The sequence below is a fragment of the Netta rufina genome (assembly GCF_964035555.1).
Source record: "Netta rufina genome assembly, chromosome: 7".
Taxonomy (NCBI): domain Eukaryota; kingdom Metazoa; phylum Chordata; class Aves; order Anseriformes; family Anatidae; genus Netta; species Netta rufina.
The window spans coordinates 26878982-26895059 of NC_140130.1; the positions used below are offsets into that span (position 1 = coordinate 26878982).

Sequence of the window (16078 nt, forward strand, 5' to 3'; positions counted from 1 at the left end):
AACAGCATGTCACAAAGCAGGGTCAAGACTGGATATCCTAAATATCGTATCAATATCTGAGCTAGGGGATTCCTGCTCGTTCTGTTAACTAAAGGCCCAGAGACAGCTAATGAGAACACCAATTCCGGGGACTCAGGCAGAACTCAAGCTGTGCAAACAGACCTAAAAAGTCACCTTGACTTGTTACCTGACTGCTAATCTCAGGCAGCAGCAAGCAAAGGGTATCCAGCCCAGGTACCGAGCACTGGAATTGAACCTGGAGGACTCCTTAAGGGTCTGGCTCCTCCAGCACCGAGCACCACCACCTCTAGTGCTCAGTGCTGACGAATACTTCAACGGCCCAAGAAACATGAAAATAAACAGTTTTACATGCTGTGCAATTCTGAAAGGAGCTTACATCAGCAGTTTGAGATAAAGCTTTCCCATGCGTTAAGAACTGGGAAGGAATCAGTTACCACTGTGCTTTCCCTAAATATCAGCTGTCCTTAAGCTAGCAGGAACGCTTAGCTGGTTCTCAGCACATCCTCAGAAATTCACAGAGGTGACTCGTCCAAGCCGCATGACAGGATAGAAGGAATAAGAACAAGATCTTTTGCCCCCCAGTTCTCTGCTCTACCCATTATATACTGGGAGATGAGACGAGCAGCTACATAAGTAGGTAGACGATCACTATCTTCCTGTTCTCAGCACACCAACATAGAGAAGCATGACTCAAACTTGTGGGAAAGGACTGCTGGACCCTCAGCAAAGACAGATTTCACACAAATCCTACAGGCTTATGGTTTCCAGATTCTTAACAACAACAACAAGAGGGTTTCATTACTTTAAACAGAAACTAAAGCACAGAAGAAGCCACAGGAAAGTTCTCTCGGAGCCAGGACAAAACTTTTTAACAGTCAGACTGTATTAGATCGGCTTGTCTTTTACAGACACTGTCAGGTTCTATTACTCTCCTGTGAAAAGCATATTTACATGCAGTTGTAGGCAAATCTATAAAGGGTTTGCAGATCTGTGTTTAATAACAAACTGGAGTTTTGCCAATGTCAATATTTGTCTTTGATGGAGACAGGCAGTAGATGGACTTCCAGGGCTGGCATTCTTCAAACACCCCAGGCCAGTTGTTCAGCTGATGTGAAGTGGTAGAGAGATATTGAAAAACACCCAGCATGAAAACTGGGAAACCTGTGGTTCTGCCAGGGACTTTTTAAATGGTCTTTAATCAAGAAATTTCAGTCATTGCCCTTCTGCCTTCTACTGCACAGAGCTCCTTGAGGCAGGGACTCTCCCTGTGCTTGTACCACTGTAATGACTCAGTATTAGACCAAACTTCCATTGCTAAAGGGGAAATATCATCACTACAACTCATTAAACTCCTTTATCTAGGCCAGACCTACTATACTTGTCCATACAGACATTTACTTGCCCTGCATAAAGCAGCCACAGCCACTTACCCAAACCAGGGTCAGTCATTGACTCCAACTACAGAACAACCAGAGGGTGGGGTTGCTGCTCTGAAGGCAGAAGAGGAACAACTTACCCTGGATGCGCCACTGACTCTGTGCCTCCTGTTACACTGAACAGAAGGCAGTGGGCAGAACGTCAGCATTTTGCACTCAGGTGCCATTTGCAAATGGATTGATGGTGGCAGAACATTTAACCCTAAGCAGGGGCAAAAGAGTGCCTGTCTTGCTCATGCACATGCCTTGTGGTGTTTTTGTTTGTTTTAATTTTTACTTTTTTTTTTTCTTTTACTAAATTAAAGAAAGATAAACTACACGCTTCCCCCAAGTCAGTGCAAAAGCACCAAGAGCCACATGCCATTTTAAAGGGATGTGCTGGTAGTAACAAAACTTGCCAGAATGTTTTGGTTTTATCATCTGTCCTGATGTACTAAGCACAATGAAGGTACCAAATTATGGATGGCTCCTGCTATCCATTAGAGAGTTTAAAGAGAGTTTAAAGTTGGAGAAGTTTACCCAGAAATTTGTGCTGGCTGTTTGAATTCCTGCTCTCGGAATTTTGTCTTTTGAGAGACACAAAGCTGAGTCCACTCTTAAAATTTGTGTATACAGAAAAGGCCTTCAGGCCCCAGGAGTTAGCTGTTGCCGCATGCGGGGCCGTATCATACAGGCACCTGCAGCATATCCAGGCAGTACATGAAACAAGAAAAAAAAAACTGCCTGATGGAGACCGAAAGCTGGCTTGCAGCCAAAAATTTTTTTACAATTTAGTTCTTCCTTCAGTGACCCCTTAATCTGAGCCCTGTGATTCTGAGGTAGCAAGCCTGGACCATTAAGGAATTCAGCACAGAGTGTGCTCAGTGTGTCTGGTCTTCAAAAGCAACATCTGGAAAATATCCACTGGAAAACATCCTGGTTCCCTGCCATACTGCTGTGCGGTGTGTTCACTCTCAGCATCTTTTGCGTACTAGGTGTCTCTGCAAACTGCATGATGTTCCACAGAGAACGTGATCTCTACTAAACAAGAGATGTACACAAGATACATGGAAGCTGCCTTATCTGTCTGTAGTTGCTGCTGATTCCTTCTCTGAGTATCTCCTTTCACGGCTACCAGAGTATCAGGTGCAAAGCGGGGCTCCCAGACAGTCACGTTCAAGTACAAGGGTACAAGACAGCACACAGATCTGTGCAAAAATCATTCTGATGCTACAACTGTCCCTCGGCAGATGCAATCACTGCCTGGACAACCAGTGCCTGCAAGTTACTCGTCTCCTCACAAGGTTCCCTGCTGCAACAACTATCTCCCTGTTCCTCCTGTCTTCAGTGAGGCATCATACATTGCCTCATATCCTCAAGGCACTGCAATAAAAGAGGAACCATCTTCAGACGCTCAGATCAAGCCTAGTGCCCCCTTCCTGAAAGTCCAGCCCAAATTTCCTGCTTAATTTCTGAGAGTGTTTCCAGCTCTAACTGCTGGGCTGTGCAAGGCTGGTGCTCCAGCCGTGGGCATGGTGACCCGAGCTCACCCTGCTCCCTCTGTCCCTCCTATACTTGCCTTATCTTAAGCTGACAATTCTTTGGGTAAATCAGCTTAGTGACTTGGAAGGGCAGCTCCATCGAGAGCAACCCCAGGATTAAACAACGCCTCGATACCTCAGTACGGCTGGATCCCTTCCGCTCCAGCTCCAGCCTGTGGCACGCTTTGTGGAAGGGAAGCTGAGGCAGCTGCCCTCATTAACACTATTTCTGACCACGCTGAACAAAAAGAAGAAAAGCCAGAGCCACAAACCTTGGGAACAGCCTCAGTCAGAGCATAACTGGCTTTGTCACTGAGCCATACTTTCTCCTTGGGTGAGAGGCTTGCACCAACAGCCTGCAGCTCCGTCAGGATAGATCCGTAGGGCATCACCTGGATCTTAAACTCTGGCTCCAGGGTGGAGTCAAGCTGTAAGTGCTCCCTCACAGCCGGGTCCGTCATCCGGTCACCATCAATAAAGAGCCTGAGAAAGAAATAGAACAGAGCAGTTGGGATGGGACCCGGTCTGACAGTAGTTGGAGTAAGGTACAGAAGGAGAAACCACGCTGTTCTGGTGTTCAGGGAGAAAGGTGTTTGTCAATTACGCTTTAGACTTTGCTCTATACTGTTTTATCCACCAGCCTTCAAACAGCTTAAATCCTGCTTTGAAATTATGAGGTACTATCCTGCTGAGAAGGAAGGAGGTGATGGCGTTTTTGTTTGCACGACACATTCACAATGGCTGCATCCAGTCACTGTGCTTCAAGCAAGAAAGAGTAACAGAAGCACACCATGGCCATTCCCTCATTTTTAAGAATAATGTCTAGAAGAAGAAAACATACTGTCAAGTACCACATTGCCCTCTCTTGCACTGATTGAGAAAGTTCAGCTCACCCTTCATGTGCAACTTGTACTCACTCAGCCAGGTTTTACCCCAGACACATCTAACCAGCAGCTTGGAGATGCCTCTAAGACTCTTGTGCTTGCTGACGCTCATTTTATGCGGCAGCAGCAGGAAAGTAGCCTTCTGTCCTAACTCAGCCCTGAAACTTTACTGCATGGTCCCTGAAGTTTTGAGGTTAACTCATCAATGACTCATTTGAGGGAGGTTTTCCGATGCCCAGGTCAGCACTGGCTCTTACTCATATCTCACCCCGGGCTCCAACAGCCCTTCATTTTATCTCAGGGGTCAGTTGTCCTGCCCAGTGCAACCCAGCAAGTCAGCTGAGGTGTGAGGAGCACAGCAGAGCTCTTGGCTGCCTCTCTAGCTCAGGGGAGGAAAGTAATTAATGGCAAAGGCAAATGTGCTCAGAAGAGACATTAAAGCATCTGAGCATTAAGTGTTTTTAAAAGACAAATGCTTTGCTGGGTCAGACCTCCCACAGGAAAATGCATCTTGGGGGACAGAAGAGGGGAATACAAGCACCTGATTGTGTTCATTCCTATGACGGCGTACGCAAAAAACACAGGATTGTACTCAACATCAGAGCCTCGGAGGTTGAAAAGCCCTGGAAAATAAGAACGCCAAGAATCACAGTCCTGGTTCATCTTCTGTAACATGAAATAAAACTAAAAATAATCTCAGCAAAATACAGTCAAGCAATGAGTCGTCAGGGGTGCAGGCCACGGGTCCAGCTCCCACCCAGCTGTTCCACATCCTGCTGCCTTTCTGGCAATCCTAACTTTTGCCAGGAGATGGCACCAGAACCGCAGCTTAAACACTGCCATCGAGCAAGGAAAATAGGGTTTAACTTCTAAAGGACAGCTGGCTTGGTAGAAAGCAGGTACAGGCAAAAAAGATATGGACATGATAAAAAAATGTTCTTTGCTCTTTCTAGTCTGTGCAGTACAATAAAAGCAAACTTCTCAGCAACCAGAAGAGTTCAAAGTTACAAGAGGATATATCATTTAATTACAAACTTTTCTTTTTTATAATTGAGGGAAAAGGGAAACAGTAAGAAAGACCAAAATGCTCCTTTTTTGGCCTCTCCTTTGGGTGCCTGCAACACCTCAGATTCAAGCTGCAGTCTTAATTCCCCCTTCCCCCCCAAAGATTTAATTCCTCACAACTCCAGGCAAAGTCAAGAGGGGAAGTAGATGTTCAGCATCTCCAAACTCATGATTTTAGGGTCAAATAAAAACCCCAGGATATCCAATTAGCTGAAATGAGTTACTCAAGGCAGTAACACCAGCCAGCAGGACAGCTGGAAAAAGAACCAGCATGTCCTAAATCACAACCAAGACTGTATTCATCGAACTGTGCAAATTCTGCCACGAAAGTCAAACTAGAGTTTGATTCTCCCCAGGGGAGGAATAGGTCACTTGAAAGCAGGAAAGAGCCACAAAGAACTCTTTACTGCATGGGTACAAACTTCCTCGCTCAGACGATTCCCAATGCAGTAAGGAGGTCTCCTTTGTGGCCCTCTCCTTCTGTCCCCAGAAACTCATCTGAAGTTTAATACAGGAAATTGAATTAAATAGAATTAAAGCAACCTTCCCATTCCTCCCCCAGTTTAGGATAGGAAATCAGCCAGGTACCTGGCAATAAGTTTCTCTCATGACCTCCTCTGGTCTGTCTTTAAACCCTTGATTCATAACCTAGCTTGGCTTTGTTGAAGACATTTAATTTGAAACCACCTCAGGGCACCAATTTATCATTAATTTAATTGGAGATGCGCCTGAAAAGGTGAGACAATCTCTGCTCACACAGGCCTCCCCAGGGAGGAGTCATATTCACCGCTCCCTGAAGTATTTCTTTCATGAAGCAAACCCTGTGCTCAGTGCCCCAGATCCAGGAGAGCCCACAGGCCTCCACAAGCTGGCTTCTCCCAGCGCCAAAGACTCTGTGCCTGCAGTGCTGGAGCTACGAGCATGCCATTTTCCTTTCTGCTTTGTCAGATCAGACATGAGGTACATGCATTAAGCAGCACACACCCCGCCAGCACTACGTTCCCACTGCACCAGTCTGTGGGCTGGGATGCACAAAGGAGTCCCAGAGGAAACAAAACTAGCAGGAGTCCCAGAGGAACCACTGCTGTTTCTGGCTGTGCTCCCTTTTTACACACTGGGCTGGCAGCCAGGGTGTGCAGACCTCGTTACCTCGGGGCCCCAAGCACAGGGGAGACCCTCTAACAGGACCCTTGGACTCCAGGCTGAAACGATCTGGGAACAACAGCTGAGCCCTGACATGTTTGTTTAATCAAAGCACTCATCGAACAGCGGAGAGGTAAAGACTGACATAAAACCTTGTGACAATTCGGAGGATGACTGAACGCCACGCACCCCACCCTTGCCTTATGTACACAAAGCCACATGCTGCACTGCTTTGGTTATAGCCCGTCCTCCGCAGCAGATAACAGCCTCCATCTTCACATAGGGTGAAGCAGCATCAGGATACTTTAGAACCAGAAGATCTCACGGCTTGTTTTTACCCCTCTGGAAACTGCCTCAAGCTGTATGTGTAACTTCCCTTTACCTTCTCCTGCGCTGTTTTAAAAAGGTGGTTATTTGCTGCCTTTCCTAGGCCAGAAGTGTATCCAGGAGCTTTACTTGTGTAAAAAGACAATGTGCAGAAATGCAGGCTGGCTGTTTGTGATCTGGGTTCTCAACTGCAGCTGATACAAGTTAATCGACATCTAACAAACACGTTGGCTGTCATGAGTGCCTCTCACCCTGGCAGGGTTCTTCCTTTCGAGAGCAGGGAGGATGTTTATTTTTTAGGAAGAACTGAGAAGGGAAATGCAAAGACTTACATGCCACTTCATCCAAGGCCGTTACCACAAACCACAGGACTTTCCTCTCAGCCATTTTTGAACGGAGGGCTACAATTTTGTCTCTCCAGCTGACCCCTGCAAAACACAATATGAAAGGCTACAGTCACCAGCTTTACTAGGGATGATGGTGGAAACACAGATGAACTGGATTTTGGAGGTACTCAAAGCACACTGTTTTGTTTGTGGTCCTCAGTCCCACCCAGTAACCGACAGAAACCTTCCCAAACAAGATGCTCTCTCCAGACATCCATGAATTTGTTTCTAACTATCCAGCCTCCAGCAAAGTTACGTCAAGTTTCAAGAACAAAAGAGGTCGTTAGCTGAGGTCTGACCAACTTCTCAACCTAGTCACAGGGGATCACATTGGGCTCCAGTGGTGTTTTTCTCACTGTCTTGTAAGGCAAAAACAAAGGGAGATAGGGCAGTATAAACAGTCCCTGTCTACTGGGTGTAAAACTTCTCACCTGTGTAACTCAGGTCCAGCGTGATGAGAGGCTTGCAGGGGCGCTGAGGACAGTCTGTCCAGATTGTATCAATGAGGTTTTCTTTGATAGGTACAAGATCGTGGCCAGCACTTCTCAAGACCTTGGACATCCTCTTCCATTGGTCTGACACAAGGAAGAGTCAAGAGTGATAGTTTCAAAGAACACATACTGATTGAACAACAGCCCCATTCACTGGGGGGGAACAGGAATCTGAGTCTCCTTTCTTTACAGCCTCTCCTTCCCATAAAAAAAAATAAAAAAAAAAAAAGCAAAAGCTATTGCAAATTGAGTTCCACAAACACAGCCACAGCAGGGCAGCAGCAGATACAGAACCTTATGACCCAGGAGCCTCAAGCTTCTGCTGGGAGACAGAAGTCACAGGAAGAAGCCACCCCAGAGACCACCATAAGGATGTCCTCTACCCCATATGGATCATGCCAGATCTAAGCTAAACACGAGATGGGGACTCATGGAACTGCCATGAGTCTTATCTTTTGCTCACATGCATCGAAGGAAAGGTCTCCCCTTGCCACCAAGGACCTTTGGATTGGGCCCCACGTTCTGAAGCATGAGTAGACGCTGAGACCTCCACACAGAAGGAAGGGTGTGAGTTTTGCCTAGGTGTTCTGGCTCATATGCTGGCCAAAGCATTCAGCGACTCTGGGCTGAAGTGCCTTTCGTCTGTGCTGTGGCTTGTCAAATGAAGCAGAGTCCCAGTCCGCCTTTCACACAAGGTCACTGCAAGTCCAGAGTAGTTGCCACCTCTTGCATTTTGGAGTCAATGAGCTGCTGTGAAGCTCTCATGACACATGCCTAAAACCACAATCCAACCTGTTTTGCATACTGGTTTAACTCCCCACCACTCTATCTGGACCAAAGTACAGCAACATTTAGCTGCACATCATCAGACAGCAGCTTAGCCAGGGAAGCAAAGAAACAAAAACTAGCTGCCCAGCCCAGAGTTAGAAAATAAAGTACAACCAACCAGCTGGAATAATGAAAGGGTCCACTCCCACCTTCGAGCCTTCTGGGAGGACACTCACCAGCCAATCTTCCTGAGTCGGTGTATCTTTCAGACCTCCATGGATTAAAAAAGTAAATAAAATATAGTCAGAAAAGGTTCATAGAAGCAGTCATACCAAAACATTACTACACTACCCGAAATATCAAGTCCAAGCTGATGCATCAGACATGATCTACTACTGCATGTCCAGACCCATGGGAATGAAGAGCCACGGGACCCCTGGGCCCTAAAGCAGGAGCAGCAGTGTACCGGATACGTCCCTAAACTCCTGCATGATGGGGTATCCCTACTGCCCAAGCTGTACCATGGGTGAAACAGCTTGTGCTTGTTTGTTTTTCAGAGGAGCAGTAGCCCAGCCTCCTGCGTACCCATTTTCATGAGAGTCCAGTTGTTATCCATTTGATTTGCTGCTTGCAGGAAGTAGCGCCCGTCTGTCCACATGGCTGCGTGCTGTTCCGTTATGATGGCAGTACCTAGGCAGGAAGGCAGAAAGATGTGCTTATTTAGAGGTTACTTAGAGTCGGTCTCCACCTGATTGTGGTCACACTAACACATACTGTGCATCCCCAGACTTCTTACAGGGAGGAAGCCTGAGCTCAGGCCACCCACAAGGTGCAGGTGTTACTAGGCTGGCCTAAGTGGGGATCACTCCCTGCTGCGTCCCCTTTCCTAAATGTTACAGCTGCAGCAGAGATGGCTGAACAGGAACTACGAACATAAACCTCTGCTGACTGCAGGATCTGTCCGATTCTGCTGACCCCAGATGGAGGGATGTAAACAGACAGTTAAGGCAGTGACATTTCAGCGAGGTACCCTCACTGCCTTGCCCATTCAAAAAAATACAAAAATACACAGAGAAGTCTTCTGAGTCTCTGCATCTTGACTACTCTCCCTCTCCTACATTCAGGAACTGAAGCCCAGATTAGCAGTTTCCAAAAGTGACTTATTTTCTACCAAACTCCCACACACACGCACCACAAAACCCATTTTAAGCTGCTTCAACCTGAAAAGATGGAAACCAAAAGTGCATTCCATCAGGAAACACAAGGTGAGTGAACCCTGAATGAAATTTCATTTGATTAACCAAATGCTAGGCTGAGAACACAGACCTTCCAGGTACGTAACGAGGGTCCAAAATAGACAGGAAGATTAAGAAAAAGCAACGTGGAAGGCATGGCATCAATACAGAATTCAAATTATCCGTTAGCATCAGGCTGCAGCCCTGAGTTTATCACCTTCCATACGGGGGTCCATTCATCAGTTTCTGTGAACTACTCTGGGACCCTCCAAACACATACGTAGCAGTATTTATTAAACCAATTTACAACTGAGGGGAAAAAAAAGACCTAAGTAGACTAAAGTGACTTTCCAACAATCACACAGCAGAGATACATTGCTTAGGGCACAGCTAGCGTAAAAAATAGGTCTCTTGACACAGAGCTATCCTACAGCCAAGAAAACATCCTGTCTCAGCAAGATAAGCAAACTTTTCCACAGAGTTCAGTTTCCAAATGCTGTGATTCTGGCCCTGGCTCTCTCTAAACAGAAGGGCTAGCTGAAGTCCACCTCTACTATTTACCCAAACAGGCGTTGTAAAATTCTATTCTGGCTCCACATCAAAAGAAACGAGCGTAGGTTACAAGAACTGCATTAAAGAGTTAACAGGATTTTACTTTATGGACGGTTCATTCACAGGTCAAACATGTTCTGAAAAGTTGTTATTGCGCTGATATTACATAATTCCAGTGGGCAGCCAAAACAGAATTCTGCAGAGGCTGGGATGGGAAGAGAACAGTCCAACCAAGCTGGATAGTTTTCCATCCTGCCTCCATGCCATGAATGAGACCGTTTCTTTACTGGGGAGTTCTGGACGTTAGCAAGAACCCAAGCTCTGGAAAATTACCTGCAGAGCCATCAAATCCAGAGATGAACGCCCGCCTGCAGTCACAGGGTGCAATGTACTCGCTCTGGAAAACAAAAGAGGCAGCAATTATTTATAGCAGCAGGCGAAAAAAAGTCAGCTGATGACAAATACTTTGATAAGCTGCTTCTCCTAAAGGATGCCACGGAGAGAGAAATGAGTTAAAAAAGCCTCGGCTCTCCTTCACTGGAACATTTAATCATCTGTGATTATACTGTATTTACATCCAACTGATTTGGGAGTTCTTTTAGTGTTTTATTTTCAAGCTGCAGCACTTTTCTCTCACAACTGTCTGTAAACACTGAAGTACTTCAGAGTTTGCAGATGTTTATTTCACACTCAGTCTCCCCTTTAGGCAACAAACAAATGCCGTCTTTGAAGCTGCTATGTGAAAGGAAGAGAAATCAGAAGTGCCCCTTGATCTTGGAGACCAGAGTAACCAGTGCATAAAATCTGCAAAATTCACTACCTCCAGTGAAGTCTCCACACTGAGATTCGTGAGGATTCCTTGAAGACTTTGTCTTCCACAATGACATTGAAGACAAGTATTGAGATGGTAAAACTGTAAAATCTTTAAGCCTTTATGAACTTTCATAAGGTGCTGATCCTCTCACTTCTTCCTTGCCTACTCAAACCCCAACTTCAGCAGAAACTATGGTTTTGCCATTGAGTGAGAGAATCAAAAACTACTCATCTGTCCTTGTCCCAAACCCATCACAACCTGTTAGTGGGCGCTTCTGTCAGCAACACTACAGAGCCTGAGAAGGCACAGATACCTGACAGTCATGGGGCTGCCAAAATTAAAAGAATAACCATACCTGGAAATGGCCCACACAGCATTCTTTTATCGGATCCCATTCTGGCAAGTTCGAAGCTTGGAAGTGCTGAGCAGGCCTGTTCGTAACTAGCACAACTCAGCAGAACAGCGTAATCCAGGCTGACAGCAGCGATGCTCAAATGGCAAACCCCCTGAGATCTGTACCTTAGAACTGGTCTGAAACCAAAGAGGGTTCCTGTGCCCATAAAGCTTCTCTCCCCCCAGCTGTGCTGTGGCAAGAGAAACACTTTGGGAAATGAGCTGAGAAACCACAGCCTGATTCTCAGGTGGCTTCAGTTCCTGCTGTGATAGGTACTGCATTTCCCTCTCTCTGGCCATGTCTATTTTTAAATCACCTGCTCATCAGAAAATCCTCCCTTCAAATCTGTTCTTCTTCACTGTTCTCCTGAAGGGACGGGGTTCAAAAGCACAGAAACAAGCAAGAAGCACAAATTGCAGCGGCTCCCTGTTACCCAGGACCAACACAGTTTATTTCTGCTTCCAACGACTCCACGGTCAAAAACCCTCCAGAAGAAGTTGTCTTTCCCCTCCCTGAGAGGTCCTGGGCAGCAGCTACCAACCATTTTCCACTGACCTGATGAAACCGAGCCTTGGAAGAGCAAAACCCATGGCCCAAAAGAGGCTGAATAAGTTTTTGATCTCGATTTCCAGGGAAGATCCCCAGGATTGCTCCCAAGAACTCCTCTACTTTATCTACCCACTAATTGGCAGAAACAGTGCCACGAGCCCCCTGCAAAAGAACAACAGAAGCATCAGCAGGCAGAGAAGACTTCTGGGGAGCATCCACTCCCCACGGGTGCCTACCTCACAGCAGCAGGACCAAGCACAAAGGCAGAGCAGAGCAGCGCAGGGCTGGAGAAGGATCCTTCATTTCAAGACTTCCCACCAACTACCCGCCCCGACGACCACTACAGCTCCCCCTCCCCTCCACTCCTCAGCTCACAGCTGGGGCACCACATCCGAGGGTCCAGCGCCTGAAGGAGATGCTGGAAACTTCCCACTGTGGATCACATCACTGACTACGATAACACAGCAGAGAAACATTACAGGTTGGTTTGCTTGTGCAGGCAATTTGACATTCATGGGAACGAGTCAAGGCTGAGCTAGCTGCAATAACAGCCCAGAACATCATTAACAGCCCAGAACAGTGAAACAGATCGGTGTAATTTAAAAAAGATTAATCTACAAGGTAAAAAAAAAAAAAAAAAGTTTATCGATTTTAGATCTGGTAAAAGCTGAGCTAAGCTAACAAAGACCTTGACTGAATGGGAAATACCTCATGCTGTCCCATTCACAGACAAATCCAAAGAATGCTTTAAGTGCTCCCAATGAGGCAGATGGGCTTTAAAAGGGCCTGTGAGGGACCTGGAGGGGAAGAGGGTTCATTCATCTGTCAGCCTGAATTCCTGCACTCCCACCTGTTCCGTTCCATGCAGCAACCCCCGCTGTGCAGAGACGAGCCCGTACTTTGCACAAGCTAAAATTACAAGGGGAACACCTGCGTACGCCACACAAAGCGCAGGCCACAGCACAGTCAGAGCAAGGTATTTCCCTGGGGCCTGCCTTGCAGCTCCGATGGCCTTCAACCTGCCCCTTTCTCAGGCTCTTTGTGGCTGCTCTCCATACCTGTCAGTCCTGGGCATGCAGATAAAACTGGGGGCTGCATCACAGAAACCCTCAACCAGCCAGGAAGACCCCAAAAAATCAGTGGTGCTTATCAGTAGCTGCATGACTGAGTCGTTAACATCCTATAACTTATTTTGCCCAGGGCATTTGAATGTCAACTGAGAGCAGCAAGGAGAAGAGCAGCTCGCTGCCCGCAGAGCTACCACACCGATGCCGCTGAAGAACAAACACCGCTGTGTGCTTGGAGGGAGGTCAGCATTCGCTGCCAAAAACCTAACCACAGAGTAAGATCTGGAACAGGTCAGCACAACCTGTGCACAAGCCATCTCCTCTCTTGCTTTATAGCTCTGCTGATTCCCTGGCTCACAACGCATGTGCCAGAGGAGGCAGCCCTGAGCAGAAGATGGCATCTCCGCCAACCCAAACACGGGGCCCTGAGCTGGGCAGGTCCTGCCTTCATATGGAAAGATCGGCCAGATCTGACCAAATTTGTTTGCACTGAGCCAAGAGCTGAGGTGGAAGCCAGCCCCAGCGAAGCTGTGACTCAAACCCAAGCTCCAATATAAATATCATTCCCTCCCACTACGGGGAAGGCGCCTCCGATCTCTGGATAACCCCACGTGGGCAGACTCCACATTCACTGTGAACTGGGCGACAACATAAAAATGGATCCCGTGCTTCCCACTGCAACACCCCAAAAGCTGAGACAAGCATTTGTCATGCAGACACAAAGGAATTGGGTGGCTCAGTCCCACAAGCCTGGCATTTCATCCTTTCATGTTCCTTTGAGAACTCAAGCCACAAGACATGCCCAGTACTCCCAAAAGGGCTCCTCGTATGGACTTCGGCCCACTTCTGGCTCTCCTTTCTCACCACCCTTTGGACCAGCCAGGTCCCCAGGGACACAGTTTCTTCTGACTTCTTATCACCAGCATCAAAACATTCAAAAATCAAAGCAGCTGGCACTCAGGGCTGGCTATAAATGCCACAGATGCAAGGTATTAAAAGCCTTGATAAGCCAGAGTCAGAGCCAGCTGCGTGAGAGCAGCTCTTCAAGTCTTTCACCTCCTGACACAACTAAGCATGGAAAGCAGAGGACAGAACTGGTAGCAAGACCCCAGGCAGTATTATAACCTAAGCCTTTTGGCCTTGACAGAAAAAAAAAAACAATTTTCAAAGCACCAGAGCCCAGAGCTCAAATCTTCCCAGTGATGTTACCAAGGAAAGTCAGGCAGAAGTTGCAGCATCAGGGCCTGATAGCACAGGTTCAGCTCAGGGGTTTCTTTGCAACCAAAAAGGCCGTGTTTCCCCCCTCTAACACCAGGGTCAACACTACAGGTGGGAAAACCCTCCTTGTTGATCGGTTCTCTGGCATGGATCCCAGGACAGCCACTAAAAGCTCGGGCATCACTGACCCACGGCCTTCTGAGTCACAGAGGGAGCCGCCTGAGAGCAAACTGACTGCAGGCCTGTCAAGTTCCTCTCTGCACACAGGAAGCAAAGCCTTGCTTGGAAGGTAGGGAAGCTGCAAAGCTCAGCTCATCACAAGTCACCTGGCTCAGCGAGGCTGTTCTGGGCTCTACAGGTTTCCGCCTATGCCTAAAACTGCAGCAATTCCCAAACCTCACGGACAAAACCCTGCGCTAGCTAGTCAGGAAGCACCAAAATCAGCAGCTTTTGGTAATCCTTTCCATTTAGATGGATTCTCTCCGCAAAGAAACCTGACCAACTTGCCCGGCAGGAAATAGCAACATGGGGTTCTCTGCTTAACTGCACTCCGTCAAGGAAAAGAGAGCACCAGAAAAACCCAGAAGTCCAGAGGGTCACATTCTTCAACTCACATGACAGCATTTAACATCTAGTGAAATGAAACCGGAGTTATATATGGACAGGGGCAGCTCGAGGCAGGAATGCAGCAGACAATGGCAGCTGCAGAAAACGCCTTCCCCCTACCTGCCCAAGTTTGGATCTCCAAAAGAGGAAACATGATGCTGCACATCGCTCCCAGGGCACAGACAAGCCCAGACCCAACGCACACCGGTGCCAGGTCGAGGGCAAAGGTTCCGATTCAGTTGCATTTTGCTCTCTTGCACCCTGGGGTAAAAGAGCTTTGGGCGTGAGCCAGGAAAGCTTCAGGTCTTTTGTTTCCTGAAAATGGCTGAGGAGGGAAAACGCCTCAGCAGCTCTTAGGCCTCCCAACAGAGCAGGCAGAAGAGCGAACTAGCCAAGGAACAGACTGGGAAGGAAAAAAGGCAGGTCAGAAATTTAAAATCAACATCAGGGACTGCAGAAGCAGCACACAACAGAGCTGTCACTATGTTACCCCCCTCAGCCCAGCCGCTCCTGTTTTTAGTGCCCAGGACTGGCTGATGCAGAGCAGCCTCCGAAGGGAAGGGTCACTGTGGCATCCTCCTTCCCCACCTCTCCAAAGCCCCTCTGCATCTAGGAGCTTTAGCACAAGGCAGCAAATTCCAGCAAGAACTGGATCTAGCACAGGGAAAGCCCTGCAGCCACCAGGCTTAAGAGCACATTTCAGCTGGGAGGCGCTAATGGAGAAACTAAAGCCCATATAATGCCTTTTCCTCCCCCCGTAAATCCATCCTTTCCAACAGCCAGGATGGGGACAGCAAGTGCTCTGGCAAGCTCCCTTTTCTCCCTGGAAACAATCTGATGAGACGTTGCTGGTGGAACATCCACGCTGATTTGTTGCAAGAACATAAAAACCTTAGTCTCCTGAACAGGCTCCAGAAACTTTTTCCAGCATGATGTTTCTCAGGTTACTCAGGCTTTTATGCTAGAATCATTAAAGTGAGTGGATGAGGGATGATTTCAGTTATCCCTGGCTTGTAGTTTTTATTGGGAAGTATAATTGTCCCCACAATCCGTCTATCCATACCTGGTGGGCATCTCCAGAGGGCACTATGTAGGCTTGGACAGGTTCCTGGACATACTTGGGATTCCTCATCACCTGCCGCAGTTGTTTCAGCAGCTCTGTTGTAATTTTTGGACTCATCTTCCCACCTGCAACTGGAACAAAGCACAAAAACTTCAGAGGTTCTCCAGCCAACCCTGGCCTCTCACACACAGCTGGAGGCTGCCACCACTGGAAACTCCCTTTGAGGACAATTGTACCTGTGTCACCTTCTGCTGTGTTGTCATTTCACTTAAGAAGAAAAAGGACCATAGAATCAAACCCGTTCTGTGCTGTTCAGACCCTTTACTACCTGGTAAAGGACGGGCACGCCAAGTGGAGACACACACAAGCTGAACACACAAACACACACCATCGCTTCTTGGCACCTGGAAGCAGAGCAGCTCAGACATGCCCAAAAGCCTGAGGAACCCCATGACAGCCAACAACGGTCTTGGCACGTCACGCTGAAGGCTCCAAGTCCCCGCAGATCAGTCACGCACACAGGAACAGACTCTGTCTTT

General features: G+C 47.5%; 1 protein-coding gene across 3 annotated transcripts in view; it reads right to left on the minus strand.

Annotated features, from left to right (window-relative positions):
• XPNPEP1 (X-prolyl aminopeptidase 1) overlaps window positions 1–16078 on the minus strand; it is a 29838-nt gene that overhangs the window by 11320 nt on the left and 2440 nt on the right. For all 3 annotated transcript variants that reach the window (XM_084289971.1, XM_084289972.1, XM_084289970.1), the window contains 8 exons: window positions 15540–15670; window positions 10162–10225; window positions 8627–8731; window positions 8220–8312; window positions 7214–7357; window positions 6729–6824; window positions 4403–4484; window positions 3250–3460 (listed from right to left, as the gene is read on the minus strand). In XM_084289971.1, the coding sequence (XP_084146097.1) occupies window positions 3250–3460; window positions 4403–4484; window positions 6729–6824; window positions 7214–7357; window positions 8220–8312; window positions 8627–8731; window positions 10162–10225; window positions 15540–15656 (912 nt within the window). In that variant the 5' untranslated portion in view covers window positions 15657–15670. The remainder of the gene's footprint in view (window positions 1–3249; window positions 3461–4402; window positions 4485–6728; window positions 6825–7213; window positions 7358–8219; window positions 8313–8626; window positions 8732–10161; window positions 10226–15539; window positions 15671–16078) is intronic.